Raw genomic sequence first — 11,297 nt, 5'->3', positions numbered from 1 at the left:
TGTTGGCGACTGGAGAATGAAGCTAGGGTTAAGGTTTGATATCAAAGAAAATGAGGGGGAAGGGCAATGGGTTTAATCTCGTGTTCTTTTTCAAACATATGATCAATTTTCCAAGTTTGGCCCTCCTCCACAAAATCTTTTTCAACTTGAATCCAATATTTACCAAACATCCTCTGCCTTCTTAAATTCTTTACAAAACCACCCAAGAAAATTACACTTTAACCCCCAAATCCATAATTATGACATTTAACTCCCGGAACCAACACCCTGCTAAATTATTATGGATTTAGGGGTACAATAAAATAATAATTTACAGCTCGGGGTTTAGGGTTTATTATTTATTTACTTATTTTATTTAAATTTTATTTCAAATGGAATGTTACATGCTTTTATTCTAAGTATGTTTGGTTGTATCCCAAAAGAAAAAGTTTGATGTTGCTTAATTGTTTCCTACATTTAAAAACTTGGTCGAAAAGTATTTCCAAACACCACTTATATCCATTTTTTCCGATAATGGTGGTTAGTATCAAAGTCTCATTCATGTGTTTCAATCTATGGGTGTCTCACATTTCACCACTCCCCCGCATACCCCTGAGCATAATGGTACTTCAAAAAGGCATCGCCGACCTATTGTGGAAACTTGCTTAACCTTACTTCACTATGAAGGCCTTCCACTTACTTATTGGTCACATGCGTTTCAAACTGTTGTTTACCTAATCAATCGCCTTCCTGCACCGGTACTTGACAATAAAGCCCTGTTTGAACTTATGCACAAAAAACCTCTACTCTACAACAAATTAAAACCATTTGGATGCTTGTATTATCCTTGGCTTCATCCCTATTCCACCTCCAAATTACAACCAATATCCACCTAGTTCCTCTTTATTGGCTACTCCTCATCCAAATCCGCTTACAAATGCCTTGATCTCTCTACGAACCGTGTCTTTCACTCCAGGCATGTGTAATTCATAAAGACTCAGTTTCTATACCAAACTCCTCACCATTCCAATACCTTACCTACTGTTGGTGACTTCCTAAATACTCCTACACCTCCGTTCCAACATCTAACTCTCCCACCATGCCACAATCTACCTCTACTACAACTATCACTCAATTGCCTCTCTTACCTACTCCACTAGTCTCAATGCCTACCACACCAATATTCACTATCCCACCTTCACTTCACATATATTCTAGAAGATCGAAACCACAGACTCAACCCCAATATTCTACTACTACAACCTCCCCTTTAGTCCATCAAACACCTTTTCCACCTTCCCCTCATTCCTCAGCCCAACAACCCACTAACCTTCAAAGCCCAGTGCCTTTATCTACACCGTCCACCCCTGCTTCCACTCCATCCTCTCATTCAACCCTATCCACCTCTCCCACTCCTCGGACTATGAACCCACCACGTCACACTACAAAAAACAATCCTAAGTATTTTGGTGATAAGTTTGTCAACACATCTACCCTTCATCGCCTACCTACTACCCTAGAACCAATCACCCATACTCAAGCAATTAAGGATCCAAAATGGCAAAAACTATGGATGACGATTTTAATACTTTACTTCATAATGGAACTTGGGAGCTCATTCCATCATCAAGTCACAAACCCATTGGTTGCAAGTGGGTCTTTCGTATCAAAAGAAACAAAGATGGTTCTATTGCTAAATACAAGGCTCGCCTCGTCGCCAAAGGTTTTCTCTAACAACATGGTGTTGATTACTTTGACACTCTTAGACCTGATACTATACACACAATTCTCTCTATTGCTATTTCCATGAATTGGCCCCTCAAACAACCTAATGTCAACAATGCTTTTCTTCAAGGCACATTACTTGAAACTGTCTACATGGTCCAACCACCTGGTTATGCCCATCGTCATTATCCAAACCACATATGTCACCTTCGAAAGTCAATTTATGGGTTAAAGCAAGCGCCACGTGCTTGGAACCTGGAACTTACTAACTTCTTACTTACCTTTGGCTTTCGAAAATATCTTGCTGATGCATCTCTTTTTGTCTACAATAACAAGGGTATTATTGTCTACTTTTTAGTCTATGTTAATGATATTGTTGTTACAGGTAACAATAATTCTTTTTTATCATGTTGTCACCTCACTTGCTGCCCAATTCTCTATCAAGGACCTTGGTCATCTTCACCACTTCTTGGGCATTGAGGTTATTTCCAACCCCATGCATCTCTTCCGTTCCCAACACTACCATATCTGTGACTTGCTCACTCTCTTTACCATGGATGGGGCAAAGGAGGTTGTTACTCCTTTAAGCTCCTCTGTTATCTTGTCCCCAATAGATGGTTCTCCACCTGTTGACCCTACACCTTACCGGAAGCTAGTTGGCTCCTTACAATACCTAGCCTTTACTCGTCCAGATATATGTTTTGCTGTCAATAAACTTTCTGAATTCATATATTCTCCCTCTCATCTTCACTGTCAAGCTCTAAAACATGTCCTTTACCTAAAAGGTACAATTCACCATTGTTTTCTTCTCAATCGTACTTTCTCTCTCCATCTAACGACATTCTCAGATTCTGATTAGGGTGGTATTTCTGACAGGGGCCGGTCCACTACAACATATATTCTTTATCTTGGCAACAATATAATCTCTTGGAAATCAGCACGTCAAAAATTTGTTTCCTGATTGTCGACTGAGGCTGAATATAAAGCCTTGGCCAACGCTACACCAGAGATCTCATAGGTTCAAAACCTTTTGTATGAACTTGGCATCAGCACCACCACTGCTACTAAACTATATTATGACAAAAACAGAGCTACTTATCTTTGTGCCAATCCAACGTATCATTCACATATGAAGCATGTTGCACTTGATTACCATTTTGTTCGTGAATGGGTGTGAAATGGTTCTCTTCAAGTACTGCATGTTAATTCTACAAATTAGCTAGCTGATGCTCTTACTAAACCTCTAAATCACAGTTCGTTTCTCAAGCTTTGTTTCGAGATTGATGTCTCTGATGGAGCCTCCATCTTGCGGAGGCGTATTATGGATATATACGAGCTTTAAATATTATATTCAATATATTCTAATTGATTCAGTTCCGTTGTATAGTAACACTCTTATCAACCATAATAAAAACTTGAATGAAATTAAATTTCAAATTCGGGCAAATCCCATGAACGACAACCAACCAAATGCCCGATAATGAACTTTTGAAAGCTTTTACAAGCTTTGTTTTTAGTTTTTTTTTTTTTGGAAAAACTTGAATTAAAGCTAAAATTATGTTATAAAACTTTTATTTTAAACAGAAAAAAATCTTTAAATCAAAAAATTACTTCAAAGTGGGTTTTGAGATTTTGTAGAAGATTTGTAACTTTTTAAATTTACGTCATTTTATATATTTAAAAAATTTGGGTGTTTTTTTCCACAAAAACTTCTACACAAAGCTTTTACACAAATAAAAGTTATATTTGAATGGATTTGTTCAGTTGTATCTAATCTAAAGAATATGAATTTATTGAACGGATATGTTTACTCGTATCCAATCTAATGAATATGAATTTATGGCGGTTTTTGAAATATGGATTTTAGTAGTGCAAACTAAATTAAAATCCAATATGAAGCAACAAAATTAAAATTTGGTTGGATTCGTTCAAACAAGCTTTGAAGAGTCGAGACACATTCCGAAAACCTGTTGACTTTTTTATAAATATAATTAGTGATTAACGTTTTTTTATCAAGGTCAAAGCTTCTAATATATGTGAAAAAATCAACTCCAACAGAATAATAAATAATAATTGATTAAGGGTAAATACAAAAAATACAAAATAATCAATAAATAAATGAGAAATTATTATTCGTATTTTTTAATTTTCACAATTTAGGAACCAAAACCAAACCAATTAACAATAATTCAAACCAATTAATAGATATAAATGTCCAAGCTATATAATACAATTAAAAGTATCTAATTACTCAACTTGTTTTATATGAACTAGATGTGTTCCTGCGCAAACGACAACGACAAATAGCTTTTCTGGTGAATAGTACTTCATAGAGAAATAATTAATAAATTTTATTATTAGTTATCAAGTAATAAAAAAAATTACCACTTTTAAGTAAAATGTTTATGTAACATCCATAAAATTCATGAAAGTTTTAAACTTTCAAAACAACTCATAAATCATCATTGTTTACAAAATAGTTTTCAAAACATGTTTAATATCATAGTTTTCCTAAAATCATAGAACAAAACACGAGAAGGTGCACGATCACACCATCGCCTTCCCACAGTCATATGAGGTACCTGAAACATAACCCAAAACTGTAAGATCAATGCTTAGTGGGTTCCCCCAAAATACCAACACACAACAATAACACATATACAATAACATCATATTATGGGTCCAATCAACCACCGGGTTGGAATACCCCAGGCCCTCAACCATCGGGTTGGAATGCCAACACACTATGGGTCCAATCAACCATCGGGTTGGAATACCCCAGACCCTCAACCGTCAAGTTGGAATACCAGCATACTATGCCATCGGGTTGGAATACCCTAGGCCCTCAACCATCGGGTTGGAATGCCAACATACTATGGGTCCAATCAACCATCGGTTTGGAATGCTAACATACTATGGGTCCAATCAACCATCGGGTTGGAATACCCTAGGCCCTCAACCATCGGGTTGGAATGCCCCGACCTGTCGGCTTACGCACAAAGCAGTGAAGCCTCAGCCACCGACTAAACATGTGTATATATAATAGATAAGCATACAAATAACCAACCAGTAAACAAACAGACAGATCTTATAGATCACTAAGCATAACATCACCCTATCTACCAGGATGCTGATCTAACAGATCACTACAACACACAATCATATGATAAACCAGGATAACAATCCAAAGGGCCGACCTTGGTGCCTTCGACCCGTAAGTACAGTGAGGAAAACTCACCTCGCAGACTGGACATAACTGATGAGGACCGACTACGAATCTCAACTCTCTAACCAATACACGTTTCCACCAAGTGACCAACTCCATCAAAATCCCAAAATACCCTCAAGGTCCAACTTGGTCAAAGTCGACAGTCAAGGTCAACAGTCCATGTTGACCCAACACACCATGTTCCCCTTGGCCACGCTGTGTTCCACCAACATACAAATAGTCGGGCAAATCCCATCCAACACGTCGTGTTGGCTTCGAAACACGCCGTGTTTGCCGAAGTTCCAACAACTTAACACATTTAGCTGCCTTTTTGACTCCAAGAGATCTAAAGCTCAGATCTAGACCAAGATGTGATTAAGAAGGATAAAGTTTCAAACTTTAACCATTGATGGACTACCAAAATGGTCCAAAACTCAAACCATAAAGCTTGATAATGCAAGGGCTTAACTAATACGCACTAAATCCTTAAAGTCTGGAGTCCATCATTTCTAGAAGTGATTCAAACACCTAAACCGTCCCAAAGGTTGGTGCTTTTTAGACATACATGTCCAATGCATATCTTGAACCCATATTAGGTCAAAATGAGGATTTATGACCTAATCTCTATGCATGTCATCAAAACTTGATTATAGACCAGATCCAAGACACTATTAAGTCACCTTGACCTGGAGATTCATAAAGTTGCAAAATTTATGAGATCTAACCATTCCAACATTCAAGAACAAGAAGAAAAAGGGACAAAACCCAAGATCTAACAACTTTGAATGATAAAAATCGAGTCTTGGACACTTATAAAGGTCCAGAAAAGTGCCAAACTGAAGAATAAGGGCTTGCTTGCTAGATCTTTGCTTCCTTCCTCCACCTTCTTCCTTCGTTAGCTTTGAAAAACCATTCCTCTCTAAAGTCAAGGAAAGCGAAGCTAACCGCTTTGAGGCTGCTTTTGAAACATTCTTCATCGACAGGGATTTTTCTGTCATTACAACTTGGGCAAAGCCGATTGTTTTCTTCCGGAGAATCTATGGCAACATGAGAAGCCAAGTTTCTAATTTGATCACAAAAAATAGGTAGCTCAAAGCGCCAACCCTTCCTCTTAGACACTACTACTAATCAGCATGACTTTCAGGTTTCATTCAGGGCTTGAGGGGCTGGTGGGGGCTGAGGGTGAACAAACCCTAGCCTCCACATTCCTTTAAATAGGGGCAAAACCCAGAAGATTAGGGTTTCATTCTAGCCATCAACACGTCGTGTTCCTAGAGGTAACATGTCGTGTTAACCAAAATGAAACTCGCGCCTCTTCTTATCTAGACACGACGTGTTGGTGTCTCCAACACACCGTGTTCAATCCTCAAAATGTGATTTATACCCAAAGTTGCTCCTCAAATTTTCGGGTGTTGCAGTTTATTTTTTGACATTATATATATATATATATATATATATATATATATATATATATATATATATATATATATATATATATATATATATATATATATATATATATAGCCTATTTATATTATTGATTTGAATTAATTAATAACAATATCTAGTTTAAGAAATATAAATTAATTTATATACATGACTTTATTTTGTTACAAATTGAATTTATTAATAACCTTATGTATTAACGTCTTCATATTTTTGGCAAGTATTAATAATTTATGAATGCATAATTGATTTGTATAAAAAACTTTGTAACTTATACACCTTAAAATTCAAGATATAAATATAGATAATGAATAATCCTATTGGTTGGGAATCTATATTTACTAAATTTCCTAGGAATTTATAAATTTCTTTGATCTATGAAAAACCCATGAATAGAATCCATAAATGCTCAAATGCCCTTGTAAATGTCCTCGCCTAGGACGTCAATGGGGGTTGAATCCCCCATCTCCATCCTCGATTTCCCTTATTACCCCTGCCTCCAATTGATTTTTGGCTAAAAGAAGCAATTTTTTGAATAACAAATAGTTATTTATATAAAAAAAAAGTTACATGTTACAACAACTTAAAAACATGTTTTTTGTTGAATTTTGGCAGGTCAAAAATCATACTATTATTTATTATATTTATATAATTATATAACGAGGCTTCCATGGGTGTTTCAGGATTGGAATGTCCACCCTCGCCCCCGCCCCCGATATTAAAACGGGGGTTAATCTTGCCCTCGGCCCAATTTATTTAAACAAATACCCGTATACATGGAACCCAATGGGAACGGTCCCATGGGACTTTTTGACGTCTCTATGTGACTCTCCATTTATGCTTTCCATCTTCTCACTTAAGGATTCAATTCCATTTTGGACGAAAAAATTCAATTCTTTCAAATTCCAGTTTGTATGATAAAATTCACAACATTCTGCAATGCAAACCAAACGTACTTAAAAAACACACCAAGTATAAGAACTTAATCAAGTGTGAAAGATATTTTATTTGTTAATTTTATAGAGAAAGTTGACGATTGTTGACTTGTATTGGTTTGCATCTGTACTGTAAAACTCCAATCCCAAACAAGAAGCAAACAACACAAACATGACAGTTTGGCGGTGTAAGCTTTTTCGAAGATCTGTTACATCTTTTGGAGCTCTCCTAAGAGCTGTTAGGTTTGTAGATAAGATTCCACATCGTCTACGGAGATGTTTTTTGATCATATGGGCCTCAACAAGGAGCCATGGACCTGCTGCTTTTTCAATTAGATGTATCCACATGACAACAAAGCACAGTAGACAGATATTTTTGCTAATGAATGGCTCAGATCAATCAATCAATGGACTCTCAGATTAAACAAATCTTTAGAAAGAGTGAACTTTACTTGTCTATAAATGAATAAGAACAAAAAACTTTTGAACATTTGTAAGAGAAAAAAGGGGTCGAAAATGAAGGCGGAAAGCAAAAAAAGGCAAGAAATGACTATTTCAAAACAAGTAGATATATGGCATTAAGTGCACTTTGGGTCCACGTAACAAAAATGTGGCTAAAAATTGATGAGAAGATGAAAATATCTACATGTTTTCTTTAGGGCCGGTTCTCATGGTACACATATTTTTTGTATGATTTTGACATGCCCACCAAGAGTTATCAAGATATGTATTAATATTATATACTTTATTGCAGATTTTATATCGACTTCACTATCAAAAGTGGACAAATCCATTTAATTCCCGGTGAATGGACTTAATCTAATGGTCTCCATTCTATGATCCTAAAGTAGAAAAATAATATATGGACACGAAAAAAGAGTCACTTTTTAGGAAAAAGAAATATATACTAAACAAATATCAATATAAAAAAAGTTTGGAATACCTAAAACTATACAACAAACATTGTGTTTCTCATAGTGCTAATAATCCTTGTATCTTACTATTCCTAAATAATAATAAAGAAATAAAAAAAAAAAAAAAAACACATATATGAAACAATGTTAATGTAACAATGGTAATTTTTCCTGTAACTTCTGCGCTCACCCGTTTTCCTCATGAACATCATGTGAGATAATGAGGTACACATCAGCCTGTTAAGAATCTGGTGCATACAAAGAGCCCAATCTACATTAGAATGGTAATCCTCGTATTGCAGTTACCATTGAGACTCGAACCCTTAACCATTTCTGAAAGTATATCACCCCGAAACAAAGTGTTGATCAAACCTTTACGATTTGTTCATTCTTAGGCTCTTTCTTGAAAGCATAGTGACCTAGACAAAGCAGCAGGGTTGGCCTGTAATACAGGAGAAGTAGTAATGTCATGGTGCTTCTTATTTTCTTCGACCTTTGTTTGGAAGGCCTTAAAGATTCCTCCTGTTCGGATGCTTTCATTCTTGATGCCAAGTGTTAACCATAAAGAACTCTTCGCAGCTTCATCTGGATCATCAATTCTAAGAGTCTTTGGAACCAAAACTGAACTCTTTTGTTTCTTTGCCTCTTCAAAACCATTTGGACTCATCAATTCCCCTTCTCTCGAATGCTTTCCTAAGATGGAAGAGTCGGCTTGGGGTAACCAAGGAATATAATTCCAGTAAGGTGAAGGGTACATCGGTCCTGCTGGAATCGGAATGGCGCAATTCCAAGGATTATAAGACCAAGGATGCCCTGGAATACTCGGTACATGCGAATGGAATCCATTTCTTTCGTGCATTCTCTCAACCGAGGAATTAGAAGTAGTCACAGTGGATCCAGTGGAGCAATCATCTCCGTTTTCTTTGTTTCTACAATTATAATCCGGTGAATCCGAGCCAAAAGAAAGTAATTTGAGAGGAACGTTTTGAACTCCGTTACAAGCATTAGCAACTTCGATCTGAGCTGCTTGGAAAGCTTCTTGGGAAATGGTTACAAACTGACATCGGGATGTTGGATTCTTGTTTTTCCGGCGACCTGATCCCACCGGCATGTTCCTCATGGTGCCTCCGGCAGTCCAGTACCTCTGGCAGCTTTTGCAGAAATGGCGAGGCTGCCTGACATTGTAATTGTTGTAGTAACAGAACTTTGTGTCCATGCTATTACAACGAGGACATGGAAGAATCTTGTCGGGTTTCTTTAGAGCTTTATCAGCTGCATCGTCACCCATGGGAGTTTTAATGTTGCCATCTTCTTGTTTCTTATCTTCTTGCAAATAATTATTGTCCTCCATCGTCAAACCATGATTGAGATCACAACCACCTTGTTGATTGTGACCACCATCACTAGACTCCACTGCGGCGGTGGAGACGACTGGAAGATTATCAATATTCCCTCTTTCTGGGTACGCAATCTTCTTCCCAAACAATCTGATACCAGTACCTTCCATCAATTTTAATTTTCCGATGAGGGGAAGTTGTCGTCGCGTTGTATAAAAAGTATCTTTATCGTAAAAAGGCGGAGTAGTGTTGGCACTTGGCAGATGGTAGTAGTAGAAGTGGGAACCGAAGGGACTGTTTTATAGGGGTATCAAATAAATAAAGTGCATGTGTATATTAATTTAATTTAATTTTATATAAGTATTTTTACATTCTAAGTTTCTAACTTCTATCATCTTAAACCATTAACAAGATAAGATAAGGTCTTCAATGAATTACGCCATTGTAATTTAAAGAATTCAATGCCTTTTCATATTATTGTCGACCAGTTGTATATTTAAATTTAATTTTTAATATCCATAATCCATTCAATCTACTATTATGTTTAATGGATTTTAATCATTATCATCATATTTTTAAACACTACTGTAAATTTTCAAAAAAATATATACAATAACTAAAAAAATACAATATTAAAAAACATATCTTTTAAAAATTATGAAACTAAAAGTTACTATGCCTATAAATATATTAATTACGAAATACTAAAATGCAATAATAAGAAATAGGATAACTATAAATTCTATTTTTGTGGGGGTTTTTTTTGAACTATTCATTGCATTTATTGATTTTAAAAAAGAAATACATTTAAGAATATGATACCTTAAATAATACAATACCTAAAAATATGGTTAATTTAATGTGCGTTTAATTAAAAATTAAATAAAAAATCAAGATAAAAATATGATTATATTGATTTTTTGTTTGAAATTTAATTGAAAAAGAATAACATTGATTATCTTTGATTTCATTTAATCATTATACAACTCTTCCATTTAATTCTTCTTTTGTCATCATTTATATTTTATTTAACTTTTATTCAATTTTAATTATCATTTATTAAACTCTTATTTAATCCTAATTATCATTTATTTAACTCTTGTCAAACCTTTATTGTGGATGATTTAATAACTTCTGTTTTGTTTTGTTGAAATCACTTTCTATCAAGAAAATTGATTCATAACTTTATTAGTTCTCATTTTAATCTAAGATGTTATTTTATCATTTTATGAAAGAATAATATAAAAAGAATTGCAATATAAATTATCTTATTAGTATTATTTTTAATAACAAATTTAGAAAGATTATAATATTAGTTTGTCCATTTTAAACATATATCTAACATCATATCTTAATATACATGATATTTCATATATATATAGATATATATATATATATATATATATATATATATATATATATATATATATATATATATAGTAAAGCATATTATATTGAGATAATACTACTCATTCCGTCCAAAATTGATAGTCCACTTTTGAATTTTGAAGTCTTTCTTTTCAACTTTGACTTTAAATAGTTTTATTTGTGTTATATATTACTTGATAAAACTTATAACAATGAAAAAAACATTTAAAATACAATTCATTCATATATTTTGCACCAATTATTATCTATCAAAATCAAAAATATTTAAGGTCAAAGTTAAAGAAAAAATACTTCAAAAGTTAAAAGTGGACTATCAATTTGGGACGGAGGTAGTAAAAAACTTTAAACTTCGTTATTTTTATGG

General features: G+C 34.6%; 1 protein-coding gene across 1 annotated transcript; it reads right to left on the bottom strand.

Annotated features, from left to right (window-relative positions):
- Nucleotides 1-8,156: 8,156 nt before the first annotated feature.
- LOC111916745 (cyclic dof factor 1) lies at nt 8,157-9,830 on the bottom strand. The gene has a single exon (XM_023912402.3). It carries the CDS (start codon nt 9,712-9,714, stop codon nt 8,599-8,601), a length of 1,116 nt encoding a protein of 371 aa, XP_023768170.1. The 5' UTR covers nt 9,715-9,830; the 3' UTR covers nt 8,157-8,598.
- Nucleotides 9,831-11,297: the final 1,467 nt, after the last annotated feature.

This window comes from Lactuca sativa, chromosome 1 (genome assembly GCF_002870075.4).
Source record: "Lactuca sativa cultivar Salinas chromosome 1, Lsat_Salinas_v11, whole genome shotgun sequence".
NCBI lineage: Eukaryota > Viridiplantae > Streptophyta > Magnoliopsida > Asterales > Asteraceae > Lactuca > Lactuca sativa.
The sequence above is the reverse complement of the archived record's forward strand: the minus strand, read 5'-3'. Positions and strand labels throughout refer to the sequence as shown.